Consider the following 19,137-nt stretch of genomic DNA (forward strand, 5'->3'; position numbering starts at 1 on the left):
GAAGCTACAAATTCAGAGGAACCAATCTCAAAGATTATTAGAAGAGTATGATCAGAAAAAGCAGCAGTTGTAGAGAAGAAATGAATACGTACAAAAGGTAGGGCTACTACAAAGAATTTTTAAAAGAAAGCAAAGGAAAAACATACAGAAACAAACAGAAAACAGTAGAAGGGTATTAGAAAGTTTTGCACTCCTTTTTATAGCTGCAAAAAGCACAGGGAACACTAACAACACAAATTTAGTAGCTTCTTCAATTCTTTTTTTTTTTTTTTTTTTACCATAAGCCCTTACATCCAAAATGGTAAATGACAGTACATCCTTTGGCACCAGCCATACCCATCGCCAGCGACAGGATTTGATGCTATGAAGATCTGACAACCTGGGCACCAAGAATTACTGTAAAATTAATTAGATTTTACGTTAAAAATTAAGTTGATTGAGTAGTAATGTTAAAAAAAACCCAATCCTTTTATTATGGTATAGAAGCCAGGAAGCACTCCTCCATGCCTTCTAAGGCATTTGAAAGACCTCTTATGCTATACAGCATGCATCCACAGTATCCCTTTCACAGGGTGCATAAGGCAATGGAAAAGTCAGGAGAGAGAGAGAGAGAGAGAATGTATGGCACATTACTATCTTAAAAAGTATAAGTGTGCTCAGTGAAACATTTGCTCATCTGCTCTGAGAACAAAAGTTCAGACTCAACAGTCTAACAAGGGACTGAATCTGCAGCATATTATGAAGACCACCTACATTCCTAATTTAATAGAACAGTAAGCTAGGGATAGAGATTACCCCAATATAGAATCAGAGCATACCTCCAGTGAATCAAGTCACTCTCCCAAAGTCCTGAAGCAACACAGGTTAACTGCAAAGCTAACATCTGAATTTCAGAAAAATTTGAGGTTTATGGTTGTGCACAAAGCTTCACGCTTCGATTTTATGTTCTAAACTTATGGTCTTAAAATGAATGCTAACACCTATTGGTAGAATGACAATCATTTTATGGATTAGAATTCATCTGTTTTGCAGTAACTCATCACTGGAGTGGAGTTTCTAATTAACTAAGTCTATTTTAATTGTTACCCCTTCTCAAAAACAGACATGTGCTGCTGTGGGATTTGACAACTCTGTCTTAAAGCCACCTTGGGGTTTCATTAGCCTTCCACTTTTTCATAACAGATCAAACCACCGAAGTGTGGGGGGGAGGAAGGGGGCAGTACTGGATTCCATGTGAGAACTCATCATCTTCATTGCTGCCTCCTTTTGCTTTGATCAAGTATTAGTTTCCTCTCACCACAGTGCTTGGGATCAGAATATGTAAACATTGACAAAATCAGCAGCGCTGTGACCTTGTATCCACTCTCTGGACTGATTCCGTGGGACTATTTAGTCAGAACTGCTGTGTGCTCCCTTTGCTTGTATGGAAGTCACTGGGATTTCCGTTGTAGCTTAGCATCTCCTTTATTTTGGCCTCCTTCTGGCAATAAAGAGAAAAAACATAAGAGAAAAAATCCCAGCTGCAGTATATATTTTATAGCCATTTTGGTTATACAGTAATTTATAACAAGCATTAATTACATTACATTAGGGATTTCTATTCCGCCATTACCTTGCAGTTCAAGACAGATCACAAAAGAATTATCAAGGATGTATTACAACAAGAACTTACTAGAAAAAAAAAAGTTTGGACATTTTCAAAGAGAGTAAGAATTGTGTATGGTTATTTGTTTGGGTAGTTGGCTTTAGTGAGAGGTGGTGATTGAAACTTGCGGTGTTATTTCTTTTTTCAGGGCTTTCTTGAAGAGTATTGTCTTTATTTCTTTTCTAAAAGTCTTGTAGTCGAGGGATGGCGTCAGTAGATTGGCGATTTGGTTGTCTAGTTTGGCTGCTTGAGTGGCCAGGAGGCCATCATATAGTTTTTTACATTTGACCTCCTTAATTGGGAGGTATGAGAAAGGGGTGTGAGTTTTCCTATGTCTGGTTGAGGTGTTGTGGATGAGGCGATTATTAAGGTAGATTGGACTGTCTCCGTATAAAGTCTTAAATAATAGACAGTAGAATCTAAATTGTATTCTTTCTGGTATTGGAAGCTAATGTGATTTGAGATATGCTTCTGTAATGTGGTCATGTTTCTTCAATGATTAGATGAGTCTTAGTGCTGTGTTTTGGATAGTTTGTAGTTGTTTTGTTATAGTTGCAGGGCAAGGAAGATAGAGGATGTTACAGTAGTCAGTAGGCCTAGTATTAGGGACTGAACTATGAGCTGGAACTGAGTTTTTTCAAAGAATTTCTGAATTTGTCTTAAGTTTCTAATGACTGAATGATTTTTGTATTGTTTTATTGATTTGCGGTTGCATGGTGCAGCATCTGTCTATTGTTATTCCTAGTAATTTTAGGGTGACTTGAATGGGGAAGTTGATTGCGTTGATTTCAATGTTGGTTGTGGTTGGTATTTTGTTGTTTTCTAGGAGGATGAATTTAGTTTTATCTGGGTTAAATTTCAGTTTGTGATCTTTCATCCAGGTTGCTACTGATTTGCTACTTGGTGTATTGTTTGTTATGGAGAGTTTTGGTTGATCGAAGGGTATGAGAATGGTAATGTCATCTGCATAGCTGTAGCAAGTTATGCCTTGTTTGTCCAGGTGTGAGCTGAGGGAGGCTGTATAGAGGTTGAATAGAGTCGGTGATAGAGGGGATCCTTGGGGCAGGGGTTTGACCAAGGTTCAGATTTTTTTTTGTCAGATTTTACTCTATAGGTTCTTGATTTAAGGAATCCTTCAAACCATGAGTATACTTTATCTGTGATACCTATTGTATCTAGGATTTGTAGTAGTATGTTATGGTCCACCAAGTCGAAAGCAGCGGTCAGGTCTAGTTGTATGAGCATCATTTTTTTTCCTGAGCTAAGGTGTTGTCTGGCTGTGTCCAGGAGAGATCCTAGTAGTGTTTCTGTGCTGAAGTTGTTTCTGAAGCCGGATTGCGTGGGATGGAGTATGTTTTGGTTTTCTAGGTAATTGGAGAGGAATTTGGCAACTAGTCCTTCTATTATTTTGACATAGAGTGGAATAGAGGCAATGGGTCTGTAGTTGGTTATTTGGTCTATCGCAGTGTTCTTCAACCTTTTTACACCTATGGACCGGCGGGAAAAAAAAAATTATTTTGTGGACCGGCAAACTACTAGGACTGAAATTTAAAAACCCCGTTTCCGCCCCGTCTCCGTGAGCTCGGTCCTCGCAAACCATCTGATCCCATCCACACAAGCCTCAGTTATGATTGTATACTGAATGTATTTTATTAAAGTATAAAAAGAAACAATATTCTGTACAATTGTCATTTTATAAATACAAATAATACAGAGCAAGGATCAACAAAACCCCTGTCTCCCCTCTCCTTCACATATATCCCCTCTACTATCAAGAAAACTGAATAAGCCAAATCATTACAGAATGCTACACAGAAATATCATGCTAACAGAATACCGCAGTCACACATAGCAGGAATAGGGTTAGGGGAGTGCAACTAGGCAACTGCCCCCCCTGGTCAGAGAGAGCCCTAAGCCACTGCCTGGACTTTGCAGTCCCCACCAGTCTAGCAGGATATATATTTCAAATCTGATATATTCTAATCACAAAATAGAAATAAAATTATTTGTTTCTACCTTTTGTTGTCTCTGGTTTCTGCTTTCATCTTCTTTTCACTCTCTTCCTTCCAGCATCTGCCCTCTCTGTCTCTTCAATCCAGCATCTGCCCCTTCCATCTACTGTCTGACCTCTCCCCCTTCCATATGGTATTTGTCTTCGTTCTATGCCCCCTCCCCTTTCCATCCAGCCTATGCCCCTCTCTCCTTTTTACACAATTCATTCCAGCTTCACTGCTCTCTTCATTTTTATCTCTCCTACACCAGATCTAGCATATTTGTCCCTCTCGATTCCTCTGCTGACCCCCCTTCCCATCTCATTCCTGTCTCTCCCCTTCCCCTCCTCTAATCTCCCTGCAAGCTATTTCCTTCCTTTTTTCTTCTCCCTTCCCTCCTCCCCCTGTCCAGCAGTAACTCTCTTCCCTTTCCTTTCCCTCCTCCCCTCCCAGCAGCATCTCTCCTTCTCCCTCTCCAGGTCCAGTAGCAGCTGTCCCTTTTTCCACTTACCCAGCAGCTTCCCAAACTCCTTTCCCTCCTCCCCTCCCAGCAGCATCTCTCCTCCCTCTCCAGGTCCAGTAACAGCTGTCCCTTTTTTTTTCACCATGCCCAGCAGCTTTCTCCCCTCCCAGCAACTCTCCTTACTTGCCAACCCTGCAATTCAGTAAGGCAGCCTCGGGTCCTTTGTTGGGTCGCACTGCCTCTGAGGAAAGCGGAAGTTGCATCATCATCAGAGGCGGCCCGACTCAGCAAAAGCTCCAAGGCTTCCTTCCTGAATCGCTGCGCTTGTAAGGAGAGCCGCTGGGAGGGAAGAAAGCACAGTCTGAGGCTCCCCATTATCTCTCCGGCCCTGTGCTCCTTGATCTTGCTGGTCCTGCATGGACCGGCAGGAAATTGAAGATGTTGATCTCGCCGGTTCTGTGCGGACCGGCAGGAATTTTCTGCGGACCGTGACCAGTCCGCAGACCGGCGGTTGAAGAACTGTGGTCTATCGGTCCTTTGGGGTCTTTGAGGATCGGGGTGATGATGATTTCGCTGAGGTTGGTTGGGTAGTGGCCATTTATGAGCGAGAATTGTATCCAGTTCAGAAGAAGAGCGCAAAATTTTGTGCTGGATGTTTTTAGGAGATATGGTGGACAGTTGTTGAGGTCACAGAATGTATGGCTGTATTTTTTGTAGTATTTGTTGAATTCGGGCCATTGAATGTTGGGGAATTGAGACCATATTCTGTCTGCTGCAGTATTCTATCTGTGGGGAGAATTGTGAATTCGTTATGATGGGTAGAGGAGTCACTGAGGGTGGCTCTTGCATTAGTAATTTTATTTTGGAAGTGTTCTGCTAATAGCATGGCTGAGGGGGTAATAGTATTGTTAGTGGTCAGGTAGGGTTTGGTGTCAGTTAGGGTTTTTAGAATTTGGAATAGTTTTTGATGTCTTGGGTTTCAGTGCCTTTTAGATTGGTGTAGTGTGCTTTTCTCTTTTCCTTTAATTGTAATTTGTATTGTTGTGTTGATTTTTTTCCAGGCAGATTTTATATGATCAGAGTTCGATTTTCTCCATTTCCTTTCTAGTTGTCTACATTGCCTTTTGAGTTGTAGCAGTTCAGAGTCGAATCATTTATCTGATCTTCTGCTAGTTCTGGTTTTGGTTTGAAGTGAGGCTAGGTCATCAAGGGTGTTGGAGCATAATCTTTCCCATTGTAAGATGAAGTCTTCGGGGTTGTTTTATGGATAAAGTAGTGCATCAATGCTTTAACTGAAAGGTAAAAGCAATTTCCAGCTGTTAGCACTATTTGGTTTGTACAATGTTAGTCTACTAGACAAATTTTTCAAACACTCTATTGTACATTATACTGGTATGGAGCTCTATTAATAATTAATAGGGATTTTCATATTCACCCAGGTTATCGAATTCATGGCTAATTTGGTTACTGAGATTTGTTTTAGTCATGTGTTTCTGCTGTGGGCACAGTTATTTTCAAGGGAAAAATGTACCCACTGAAACAGCAGGTGAAAATTTCTGCAAGTACTTTTTTCCCAGGAAATTTTCAAAGAGAAAGTGAAGCAAAAGTTCCTTTAGACTTTGTATCCCTGTGCACAGTGCTGAAAATTGCCCACCAAGTGAACCATGGAAATTGAAGAGAAATTTTGTACCAAAACAACTGTACTCAGAGTTCAACAACAGTCAAACCAAGAGTTGTATTTTGCTTCCCAACAGATAGAGAGAAGTAAGAGACAACAAAGTCAAATTTCCACTAAAAACAATAAATTACTACTTATGACAGGAGTTGCCATTCAACAAATTACAAAAAATAGGAAAAATTATGATAGATTAAGTTATAGTTTTTGGTGGAATTCATTGTGCCATATTTTTAAAATGGAGAAAATTATTAGCTATTCAGCAAAGACGTTATAAAAAATTTATTGAATTTTGGGAGCCATTAACAAATTACTGTAAGGAATGATGATATTTAATAGTTATTTCTTCCCCTTTTATTTATTGAAGTATAGGATGGGGGGGAAGGTGGGTTTTAATTTTAAATTATTTTAAATTATAATGTTATATTGGAGGGAGGAAGGGAAGAATTAAATTATGATTCAATATATGTGTGATTAAAAAGTGATAAGAGTGTATATGATTGTATTATAAATCACTTCTTGAAAGTTTAAAAATGAATAAAAAATTTAAATTAAAAAAAAGTTGTATCTGAGGTGGTGCGGCTCAAAAAGTATTCAAAATCATTTAAAGATGTCTCTGAGCATATGTCCTATTATAAGTTGATATGATCTTTGAGAAAAGTAATATCTGAACATTGGAGAAGTAACTTTGGCTGAAACATTTATTGGCATGTCAGATTAATCAGATAAAGGACACACCTGTTGGGTGCAGGACTGTCACCGGGTTAAATAGCACCCCCTACTGGCTGGTGAAGGAGGTTCCTCCTTTGGTGTTGCAGCTGGCTGGGAAGGTGCATCATCTTTCAGTATCACAGCTGGGTAGCGGTCATGGTAGCAACCACATAGTACTTTATTTCTAGCAACACCCTGTTGCCCATCTCACCCAGCCTTTCTGACTGCCCTGGATGGGTGTTCTAAGCATATCAATCTAGAGGCATTTCTGGGAAAATATTATTTTTCTTTTTTTGGGCTTTCTTGTACCCAGATAGATTTAGTAGATAAGGACAGGTTGTTCACCCTCTCCAAGGTAGGGAGAACGAGAGGGCACTCTCTAAAGTTGAAAGGGGATAGATTCCGTACGAATGTAAGGAAGTTCTTCTTCATCCAGAGAGTGGTAGAAAACTGGAATGCTCTTCTGGAGTCTGTCATAGGGGAAAACACCCTCCAGGGATTCAAGACAAAGTTAGACAAGTTCCTGCTGAACAAGGACGTACGCTGGTAGGGCTAGTCTCAGTTAGGGCGATGGTCTTTGACCAGAGGGCCTCCGCATAAGCAGGCTGCTGGGCACGATGGACCACTGGTCTGACCCAGCGGCGGCAATTCTTATGTTCTTAAAGATATGTCCATTTGACCGTGGCGCCCTTTGTCCCTCATTTCAGTCACAAATTCCAAATGTCATAAAAGGTTTATAATGTATATTTAAGATCAGTGAAACTATGGTAGCTCCATCATACTTGTCATCTTATGTACAACTATATTTGCTGAGTAAGAATTTAAGATCATTACAAGGTATGAGACTGGTTATTCCTTCAGTATTGACTTGTAGATTGAAAACAACTTTTAACAGGACAATTGTAGGTAAGGGTTCAGAGATATGAAAGTCACTACCTCTTCAAATTACCATATTTTTCCCTCCAAAAGACGAACTTGACCATAAGACACACCCTAGATTTAGAGGAGAACAAGAAAAAAAAAAAACATCCTGAACCAAATTCTCCCTGCCAGGCTCTGCACCCAACTCCACACTCCTTGCCAGGCTCTGTACCCTGTTCCCCCTCTGGTGGTTTAGTGGCAGGCCGGGACAGGGCACAGGGCGGGCAGGCCTAGTAACAGGCAGACAGACAAGCAGGCTCCATACCCCCACATACGCCCCCAGTACCAAGTACCTTAAATCATCCTCCCACATAACCCCATTACCTTTCTTAATCATCCCCCGTACCTTTAATCATATTCCCCATTGTACCGTTTTAATCAAAGCCTCCCTTGTACCTTTAATCATAGTCCCCCTTGTACAGTTTTAATCATCCCCCGTACCTTTAATCATAGCCCCCCTTTTACCTTTTTAATCATAGCCCCCCTGTACCTTTTAAATCATCCCACCATTCCTTTAATCATACACCCCTTGTACTTTTTTTTAATCCCCTCCCCTTTGTACCTTTTTAAAAAACAAAAACAAAAAAAAAAACAGGGGCGTGACCATACAATGAGCTGAGAAGACGTGTTCTCTTGAGCTCCGTAGCTCTCCCTCTCTAACTGCCCTTTTGAAACGATACTCTGCCGCGATTTGCACCTTTTATTGCTTGCATCTTCTTTCTTTACCATCTTATGGAGAGAAAAACAGATCCGACATGACTACTAAGGCGGGGAAAAAGGAAAGAGAACGTGTCAGGGCCCCTTCAGGAGCAGAGGGAAAGATGGCGGGCCCCGCCGAGGAGCTGGAAATGGTCAATGAAGCGCTGGTGGCGAAAATCACTGAGGTGGTTGTTTTAGTGCTGTGCATGCGATTTGATACCGTGCAGGAGTCTCTGAGTGCTATCTCTACTATTGTACAAGAGTTTGCTGCTCGGGTCACCGAAGTATAGCAACAAGTGAGCACGGTTGAGGATTCTTTGACAACGGTAACCGCAGAGTTGGCCCAGCTACAGCATAAACTTACCGCCTGTGAAGACAAACTGGAAGACTTTGAAAATCATTCCAGGTGCAATAATGTCCACTTGGTAGGTATTCCTGAACTCATACCAGATAGTGATTTAGCAGGTGTGCTTGAAAAATGGCTGCCAACTGAGCTTCTTACCACCTCCACGCTGGGGCCCCTACAGATTGAGAGAGCGCACCGACTGGGCAGGAAGAGCGGTTCGTCCACGTATTGTCATGCTACGTGTTTTAAACTTTGCTCTCAAAGATCTGCTTCAGAAGAATTACTGCCAACGGAAAGAACTTACATTTCAAAACCATAAAGTGCTGATGTTTCAAGACTACTCGGTGCAGGTGGCGACCTTACGGAGGGGGTTCTCGTCTACTTGCAAGCAACTTGTTGACCAAAAACTGTGATTTACTCTGCAATATCCTGCTAAACTATGTGTTGTGTATAATGACCAGCCTTTTGTGTTTGACACTTGTGACAGTGCAGCGGCCCAACTTTGGCAGTGGTTTCCTGCCTCATCGGCACCTGTTTGAACTAGGTTTTATCCAAGCCCTGGTAGCATTGTCTGTTTGGATTCTGGATTTGTGGAGTGAGGAAGATCTGTGATGGCTGGAGGGCACTGTTTTTCTTGCTGGCCTCCTAGTTTTTGGACTTATGTTTTGGTTGTTTGGTGTTTTGGCAGGCACTGTTTCTCCTAGGATCTACCACGGATCTATGTTTTGTTCTCTGCTTTTATATTTTCTTGCTGGTGGTCTAATGGTGAAGTGGGGTAGGAACGATCTTCTTACGCTTCTGCCCCGTGCAGAGCCGTCATCAAAAATGGCTGCCGGGAGTTCCTGTTGTAGTCTTGTGAGTCCAAAGGAACTCACGGCAGCCATTTTGATGATGGCTCTGCATGGGGCAGGAGCATAGGAGGATCGCTCCTGCCCCGCGTAGCCACTAGACTACCAGGTAAGGTCTGGGAAGGTCCGGGACACAGGAAGGAGGCAGGGGATGGATCTGAAGAAAAAACCACGAATAACTGAATTTGCGAGTACTAAACCCGCAAATTCAGAGGGGGAAGTATAGAAACCTCAAACTCCTTTCTGAAAGCACAAAAGCCCCTTTCATCATCTCAACTAGTTAATAGAAAGAAAAATACACTTGGACCCCCAATCAGAGTGAGTTCAGACTGTTCTAGTAAAATTAATTCAGGATTTTTATCAATATTTTTCTTAATGCCATTCTCCTTACATAAGGTCCCAAAGCTGAGTGGTATAATTAATGCATTGCCTATACAGATTTGTAAATAAACTTCCCTATATATAAAGAATAAGAAATTCAGTGTTTCCTTAACTTTCTTAGTGTATGTCCTTAAACATTATGTAGTACAGGTTACTACTGTTCCTCAACAAATTATTCTTGCATAAATACAATCTTTAGCATAATGGTTAGTATAACACCATGGTTCTTATTAATTTATTGTCGATAGCACCATCAGAGGTAGCCCAATATGCATAGCTTATTTCAGTGGGACGTCAGAGAGACAAATGATCTGCTTTGAGCATATGCGAGAACTCCTGGCATGCTTGGAGCAGAATGGAAGCATTAGGCAGTAACAACACTATAGTAATTTGACTGGTGGAGCTCAGCATCTTTACCAGCAAAGGTACCACTAGTGCCTGCGTGTTTGTGAAAAAAAAATACATTGCCTATCAATCCACCCATGGGCTCCGCTAAAGTGCAGGGCTGGCTAAAACTAGTGGTGTGTGGTCAGTTGATCTCTGTGCAGAGGTTACCCTCGTCTTTTCTTTCTGCACCTGACACCTCCTTTCAGCTTCATAGTAGTTGCAGATGGTTGAGGTGATCCTTTCAGGCTTATGAAAACATGTGCATTGGTGCCCCTTACCTGTGTATGCTTGCTGCAAGTGAACAGGCAGAGGGGAATGAGGGAGGGTGGCTGCGTGCTGAGAACTTGTCTGTAAACCCTTCAGTAGATCTAAACAAGAGGAAGAGAGATAGCAAAGCAAAATTACAGACCCAAAACAAACCATAAGCATTAATGATAGCAAACCAAAGATATCCCCAGTGCTGAAAAGAGCTTCGTACCTGAAAATCAGATTGCTATGTGACCACAACGTGGAAAGCACCAGTAAGCCAAAGCTATCCAATGAAGCAAAGCAATAACCAAGCAACTGGATCCCACTGTAATGAAATATAACTGCCCTTCTGTTAATTACAATGGTAATTCAAACATGAGAGAAGATAAAAATGATGGGATGGATTGAAACCCATTAAGAGCATTATGATTTGTTTCCTCTTCAATGTACACTCACTTGCGAGGATTAGGTAATCTAACCCATATCCCATGAAAGCATCATGCTACAATATTTTCTAAGTATAAAAACTAGCTTTCTGATTTAATTACACAACAGTAATGGCTGATGCAACTTCTAGTATTTGTTTTCAGGTGAATGGTGTTAACTAATTACCAAAAAAGGTCTGATAGCTCAATATGATAAGCATCATAATAAAAGTGTGTCTGGTTCTACTCTCAAACAGTTCAATGAAACATATTGCTCTATATTTTGGTACTAATTGACTGATACCAGCATTGAGACAATTGTTGTCAACTAAAATTTTTTTTTAAAAAAATTTGTTGTTCTTAAAATGGAGTATCTAGCAAAACTATATTTGTATAATGTGGACTTTTAGATTTAGAAGTGAAGATCACAAAAGTTTAAAGCATCTTATTACAAGTTCTAATCTTTCTTAATTGCACAGAGAAAATATTGATGTGTTCATAAACGAATTGGAAGTACAATCAAAGATGCATACTTTAAAAAAAAAATACAGCCCCCTTTACCACACTGCCCTAGAGGTTTTTAGCATGGGCTGGCGAGGTAAGTGCTCTGACAATCACAGGAATTCTATGAGTGTTGGAGCCTTTAATGCGCTGGCTTGTGCTAAAAACGTCTAACGCAGCTTGATAAAAGGGGCCCACAAGCTTTTTTATTTCCTAATTAAGAACCAAGAATTTGGACTTAAATCCAAAACAGAAAAAAAAATTCAGTTTTTATTTCTACATATATTCCTTTGCTGGTTTCAGTTACAAAATGAACATACAGCATTCTTTCCTGGACAGCAAAGAATGTGCAGTAATCTGTTATCTGAGGAGACCAACCTATACCTCATTTTAGCAATAATAAACAAGAACTGTTAATCTTAATGTGGCCAATTTACAAGTAAGTGCTTTAACACATTTTGGTAAATTAGGGCCATGCACTAAACAGGGTCTGTAATACTGCATGGGTCCACAGCAATCCAATTTTTGACCGAGTCTAAAAAGCCTTTAATTGTTTAGGATCAAAGAAAAGATACCTATTAGACTCATATTGAATTAAGCATTTACAGGGAAAGCGTAAGAAGAATGAGCTCCCAGGGATAACACCTGAGGGCGTAACAATAAGAACTGTTTTCTTTTTTCCTGTGTATCTACACAGACATCAGGAAATACCCATACTTTTTCTCCCAAAAACAATTTATCAGAGCTACGAAAATACAACCTCATCACCCAGTCTTTATCAGACTCAAATACAAATGAGACTAGGAGTGTTGTTCTTATACACTCTTCTTCTAAAGATGTTTCTAGTAACTGTGTGACATTCAAACTGTCCACAGATAAATCTTCCTAGACTAGAGTCTGCTGTTCTTTCCCTGGCAAAAAATAGAGGCACAGCTTCTTTTGGAACTCCCAGAACTTCCATCAGATATTTCTTAAGCAGTTCAATGGGGGCTAAAATTCTTGGATTGAGGAAAGTTGACAAAACGTAGATTCAACCTATGGGTGTAATTCTCCATTTTCTCCACTTTGTTTCTCAATCCAGCTAACCCTTGACTATAAGTCAAGGTGTTAGTTTTAATCTCTCTTAGGTCTTGTTGAGCTTCCTCCATTTTTTTCTCCATCTCAAAATTCTTTGCTTCCAGGATGATAATTTGTGTTTTACAGTCTTGTAAAGAATTATCCACCGAAATTTTGTTTCCTATGAAAATCTTTTCCAAGCGCGCTACAGCACCCCAGATAGAGTCTAATGTTACATGGAAGGTTTAGCCAGAGGTGTAAATAAAAGTGCTTACTGCTGTTGGTCCAATTCCTCATTCTTGGAGTTCTCTTGGGGCTGTCCCTCTAAGCCTCCCACAGCACCTTTGGACTCCAGGAGGAGCTCAGAATCTGCTCCCATATCGGCGTTCAGCACACTGGAATCTCCTTTTGTACTCTGGATGCTCCCCTCTGGCGACAAGAAAACCGCAACGCTAATAGCTCCCTGAGGGCTCATCAATCGATCCGGGCGCGTCACCATGTCTAGGTCAGAGGGTGGAAGTCTCTCCTCCGGGCTCAGAATGACATTAAGCATGGGTAGGGCCGTCTCTTCATCTGCACCCACTCCGGAGAGTCGCACTGTTCGAACTACAAATCTCTCGATGGAGGAAAGGGGAAGCGGAGAGGACTCAGAAGGCTAAGTCCTGACTTTCCCCTTTCTTTTTACACATCTTACTCCCGCTTTCAGAGCGTTCCTGTTCCAAGAAAAAGTTTCCAACTCAGAGCCCGTCACAGCGTTGGTGCTACAGAGACGCCATCTTGAATTTTCTCCCCTTCAATATTATCCATAATCTTGACATCACTGTGACATCATCAATATACATCTAGATGGCAGAATGTCACTAAAAAATAATAGGAACCCCTAGCAAAACAAAAGTTCCTTTAGCTCAGTGGTTAAAAGCACTTCTTCCATCTTCCACAGGTCATGGGTTCAAATCTCCACAACTCCCCCCCTCCCCGGGTACCTTAACAGCTTCTTTTTGGTCTAATAAGAGAGTATGGGTTGTGGACTTAGCCATTTACATTTGCACTCTGTCGTTTGCAGGATCCTGAGGGAAACTTATTTTTTCCCTGCGATGGCTATGATCTCCTAAGGTATCATCTATGCAGTGCCTAAAAGGTGATGTTGCAAAGGACGTCTAACAATATAGATGCGCTTAGATTCGCTCAGTACTGCCAAGTGCGATTCTCTATAGTGCGTCTATGCCAGTGTCTCTCAAAACTTCTTCAGCTGGGGCACACTAAAGGTAGTGGCCACGGCTTGAGGCACCAAGAAGCCGCGGACGTCGCCGTGATGACATTTGCATGCATGACATCATCACGTCGATGTCTATGCATGATCAGAGGTCCTCCAGAGGGGCCCCGAGAACCTAGTAGGGAGTGCCAGCAGCGAAGAAGGCTGGAGAGGCGCTGGCACCAGCTGATTGCCTACAGTACAGAATGCCGCAGGTAACCCACCGAAATGGAGGTGAAAAAAACCTGGTCGCTGCGGGTATGGGGATAAGGTCATTCACGGGGAATGGCCTTGTCCCTGCAGTTAATTGAGGAAACGCGCGCAAAATACTTATCTCCGATTGTTTAGTCCCGCAGCCCCCTCCCTCCTTCCTCCTAATCGCCGTGGTCCAGGCATCGCCCTCCCTCCCTTCCCTGGTGATTTTCATTATCTCTGAGCAACACGAGCCTTTAAATTTTTTCTCTCCAAGCAGTCAGAGTCTTTTCTGAAGTCTCATGCGGCTGCCTAAAACTTCTCTTCTGACACAATTGGAAACAGGAAGTTGCGTCAGAGGAGGAGAAGTTTCCAGCAGCCGCATGCGACTTCAGAAAAGGCTCTGACTGCTTGGAGAGAAAAAATTTAGATTCGCTAGCAAAGGTAAGAGGGAGGGAGGGGGCTGCTGTTCTGCAAGAAGGGTGCTGAAGGGAAGTGGAGAGGGGGGGTGAAAGGAACAAATGCTGAAGGGAAATGGGGAAGAGAGAGAGAGGGGAGTAGACGCTGAAGGAAAGTGGGTAGGAAAGAGAGGGGAGAAGACGCTGAAGGGATCTGAATGGAAGGAGGGGATGAAGAAAAAAAGGCACATGCTAGATTGGGGAGACAGTTACCAGATCTGAGGGAAGAAAAGGAGGAGAGAGATGCTAAAAACCACCTGGGGGAGGGAAGGAAAGATAGAAGGGAAGAAGATGGGTGCCAGACCAATGAGGGGTGGGGGTGGAGGGAGAGAAGGACAGGAGATGCACAGTAACAGAGCAAATGCCATATGGAAGAGGCAGAGAGAAGGCAGAAAGTGGATGGAAGGAACAGAATGACGAAAAGATGGGGAAAACAGAAACCAGACAACAAAGGTAGGAATTTTTTTAAAATTTCTTTTCTCTTTTTTGCTATAGGATAAATTAGTATATTAGTTGTGTTGATAAACAGTATATTAGTTGTTGATAAACATGTATAAACAAAGCCATGCCAGCTGAAGATCTCTTTCTCTAATTTGGCATCGAGAATTTTGATTTATAAAATGACAATTGTTCAGAATATTGTTTCTTTTTATACTTTAATAAAATAAGTTCAGTATAAAACTATTTGAGGCTTGTGCGGATGGGATCAGATGGTTTGCGGGACAGGGACCGAGCTCACAGGAATGGAATGGGGACTTAGCTCAAGGGGACGGGATGGAGAGGGGGGACAAATGTTTTCCCCGTGTCATTCTCTAGCCTACAGCAATGTTTCTCAACTACCGTATTTTCACGCATATAACGCGCGCGTTATACGCGTTTTTACCTACCGCGCATACCCCTCGCGCGTTATATGCGTGAGCGCGGTATACAAAAGTTTTAAAACATAGTTCCCACCCTGCCCGACGCCCGATTCACCCCCCCAGCAGGACCGCTCGCACCCCCACCCCGAACGACCGCTCGCACGCGCTCCCACCCGCACCCGCATCCACGATCGGAGCAAGAGGGAGCCCAAGCCCTCTTGCCCGGCCGACTCCCCGACGTCCGATACATCCCCCCCCCCGGTAGGACCACTCGCACCCCCACCCCGAAGGACCGCCGACTTCCCGACAATATCGGGCCAGAAGGGAGCCCAAACCCTCCTGGCCACGGCGACCCCCTAACCCCACCCCGCACTACATTACGGGCAGGAGGGATCCCAGGCCCTCCTGCCCTCGACGCAAACCCCCCTCCCTCCAACGACCGTCCCCCCCCAAGAACCTCCGACCGCCCCCCCAGCCGACCCGCGACCCCCCTGGCGACCCCCACGACCCCCCCACCCCCTTCCCCGTACCTTTGGTAGTTGGGCCAGAAGGGAGCCCAAACCCTCCTGGCCACGGCGACCCCCTAACCCCACCCCGCACTACATTACGGGCAGGAGGGATCCCAGGCCCTCCTGCCCTCGACGCAAACCCCCCTCCCCCCCAACGACCGCCCCCCCCCAAGAACCTCCGACCGCCCCCCAGCCGACCCGCGATCCCCCTGGCGACCCCCACGACCCCCCCACCCCCCTTCCCCGTACCTTTGGTAGTTGGCCGGACAGACGGGAGCCAAACCCGCCTGTCCGGCAGGCAGCCAACGAAGGAATGAGGCCGGATTGGCCCATCCATCCTAAAGCTCCGCCTACTGGTGGGGCCTAAGGCGCGTGGGCCAATCAGAATAGGCCCTGGAGCCTTAGGTCCCACCTGGGGGTGCGGCCTGAGGCACATGGGCCCAACCCGACCATGTGCCTCAGGCCGCGCCCCCAGGTGGGACCTAAGGCTCCAGGGCCTATTCTGATTGGCCCACGCGCCTTAGGCCCCACCAGTAGGCGGAGCTTTAGGATGGATGGGCCAATCCGGCCTCATTCCTTCGTTGGCTGCCTGCCGGACAGGCGGGTTTGGCTCCCGTCTGTCCGGCCAACTACCAAAGGTACGGGGAAGGGGGGTGGGGGGGTCGTGGGGGTCGCCAGGGGGGTCGCGGGTCGGCTGGGGGGGCGGTCGGAGGTTCTTGGGGGGGCGGTCGTTGGGGGGAGGGGGGTTTGCGTCGAGGGCAGGAGGGCCTGGGATCCCTCCTGCCCGTAATGTAGTGCGGGGTGGGGTTAGGGGGGTCGCCGTGGCCAGGAGGGTTTGGGCTCCCTTCTGGCCCAACTACCAAAGGTACGGGGAAGGGGGGTGGGGGGGTCGTGGGGGTCGCCAGGGGGGTCGCGGGTCGGCTGGTGGGGCGGTCGGAGGTTCTTGGGGGGGCGGTCGTTGGGGGGAGGGGGGTTTGCGTCGAGGGCAGGAGGGCCTAGGATCCCTCCTGCCCGTAATGTAGTGCGGGGTGGGGTTAGGGGGTCGCCGTGGCCAGGAGGATTTGGGCTCCCTCCTGGCCCGATATTGTTGGGGAGTCGGCGGTCCTTCGGGGGGAGGGATGTATCGGACGTCGGGGGGGGGGCATCAGGCTTTCAGGATGGGGACAGACCTTCAAGGGGGGACAGTGCACGGAAGTCAGGGGGGGTGAACGGAGAGTCGGGACAGCGCACGGAAAGTCAGGGCGGGCGAAAGGAGCGTCGGGCAGCATGCGCGGTATACCCGTGAGCGCGGTATACCAAAGTTTTTGTGCATATCATCGTGATTTCTGCGCGCTATACCCGTGTGCGCGTTTTATACGGGTGCGCGTTATTTGCGTGAAAATACGGTACTTCAAGCTAAGTACACCCTAACAAATATCAACAGAATACCCCCAACCATTGACCTCCCAAGCTCCGTCCTAGACCCATCCAAGCTCTGTCCCAGATCCCACCCCCTTTACTAATTGTAATGCAATTTTTTCCATTCATTTTTCATATACACACAATATACACAGCAGATATAAATTCTCAAACTTGATGCATTTCAATCACTGTATTGAAAATAAAATCATTTTCCCTACCTTTGTTTTCTGGTGACTATTTTTCTGTGCTTTTAACTGTTTCCCAGGGCCTTCTTTTCCATTGACTGTTTTTCTCTCCTTCTTTACTTTCTGCCCTGCATCCATCTTTAGCATTAACTTAACATTCAATTTTTCTGCTTTCTTCTCAAAATCTACTTATCCATGTCTTCCTTTCCCTTCCTATCTCTCTCTCCTTCCCTCCCCGTTTCCATGATCTCACATCTCTCTCCTTCTCTCCCCTCCTCAGTGTAACATTTCTCTCTCCCCTCCTCCTTTCTGGCCCCCCTCACAGTCCAACATTTCTTCCTCCTTTCCACCAGTCCAACATTTTTCTCTCTCTTCCTCCTGCATGCTTCTTCTCCATTGGGTCCTCCTTCGCTCCTCCAACCAACACCTCTCTCTTTCTCTCTCTGAGTCCAACTTTTCACTCTATCCCCTCTCCCCCTTCCCACAAGTGAGATATTTCTCCTTTCCATCCTCCCCATCCATCTCGCCCTTTCCATGAGTCAAACACTTTCTGCCTCCTGCACGTTTGCTCTCTCTACTTGCCTTTTCTCTCAAGTGACATCCCTCCTTCCCACCCCCAACCCAACATGATGCTCTCTCCCCATACACCATTTCTCCCTCTCCTCCACCCCATGTCCATTTCTCCCTCTCTCATCACTCTCACTCCTCCTACAATTCTTTCCTTCCTTCCCACCCCCAATCCCACTCACAACTAATATGCTCTCTCCCCATCCACCATCTCACCCTCCCCTTCAGTGTATAGCATTTTTCCTCTCTCTTTCCTTCTGCCAGGTCCAGAAGCACCTCTTCTCTATTCCCTTTCCCTGCCCCCCCCATTTAGCGGCACCTCCCTCTCCCCATGTCTTGCAGTATCCCTTCTCTCTTCCATCCTCCCCCTTCCCCCTGCCAAGCAGTACCTCTTCTCCCCATGTCCAGCAGGACCCCTGTTCCCTTCCCTTTCCCTATCCAGCAGTACCTCTCCTCTCTCTAGTGGCTGCCGCTAGCATTAGTTTAGCTGCTGTTTCATCAGGCAACCTTGGGGCCTTTGCTAGGCCGGCCCGCCTCTGACGAAAGAGGAAGTTGAATCAACAAAGTGGGCCGCCACACAGCTGCCGCTAGCATTAGTATAGCTGCTGTTTCATCTGGCAGCCTTGGGGCCTTTGCTAGGCCGGCACGCCTCTGATGAAAGAGGAAGTTGAATCAATGAAGTGGGCTGGCCTAGCAAAGGTCCCGAGGCTGCTGAATGAAACCGCGGCTAAACTAATGCTAGCGCCAGCTGTGTGGTGAAGTTAAACGCACACTGAGCTGCCGCTGCTGGTCTGAGGGTAGGGAGATACGTGAGTCCTGGGAGATACGAGATGGCAGCAGGAGTTGTTAAGCATGTAGTGCTGGCAAAGTACAGCGTGTTGAGAATTTCTGGCCCTACAAAACATGCAAATCAGCTGGCCACAGTGTGCCATGGCACACTTGAAATCTCAGGAGGCACACTAATGTGCTGTGGCACACAATTTGAGATACACTGGTCTATGCATTATAGAATCACGTTCAGCATTGTGCACATGGACATCTAAACCATGCCTATCTTTTAGACGTCCTTTACAGAATCTAGCCCAAATAGACTAACCTATGGGCCTTGTTAAGACAATTTTTAGAGTTAAACTTATTTGGTTGGTTATGACAAAGGTTGTCATGGTCTATGCAATCTAGACTCTTTGGTTTCTTATTCTTACTATTTTGAGCATTTCTAGAATTGTTCTATCATACTGAAAGTGCAGAAAATGTTGTGTAGTCAATAAAACAAATTAGTGTTAAAAATGCATTAAAAATAGAACGTGATAAATGTGTAAGGATAAAAAGGCTAATAAATTAGGTGAGATCCCAAATAAATCATTTCTGATTAGAATACATTATGATTAAACAAAAATATAAAACCAAGTGTTTTA

At 44.7% G+C, this 19,137-nt stretch overlaps 1 protein-coding gene across 3 annotated transcripts in view; it reads right to left on the reverse strand.

Moving 5' to 3' along the window:
- Nucleotides 1–225: 225 nt before the first annotated feature.
- UBN2 (ubinuclein 2) overlaps nt 226–19,137 on the reverse strand; it is a 264,565-nt gene continuing 245,653 nt past the window's right edge. For 2 of the 3 annotated variants that reach the window (XM_033935206.1, XM_033935204.1), the window contains exons 15-16: nt 10,346–10,435; nt 226–1,480 (exon numbers count right to left, since the gene is read on the reverse strand). In XM_033935206.1, coding sequence (XP_033791097.1) covers nt 1,431–1,480; nt 10,346–10,435 — 140 coding nt within the window. In that variant the 3' untranslated portion in view covers nt 226–1,430. The remainder of the gene's footprint in view (nt 1,481–10,345; nt 10,436–19,137) is intronic. The other variant, XM_033935205.1, reaches the window with a different exon arrangement.

Source organism: Geotrypetes seraphini, chromosome 2 (genome assembly GCF_902459505.1).
Source record: "Geotrypetes seraphini chromosome 2, aGeoSer1.1, whole genome shotgun sequence".
NCBI lineage: Eukaryota > Metazoa > Chordata > Amphibia > Gymnophiona > Dermophiidae > Geotrypetes > Geotrypetes seraphini.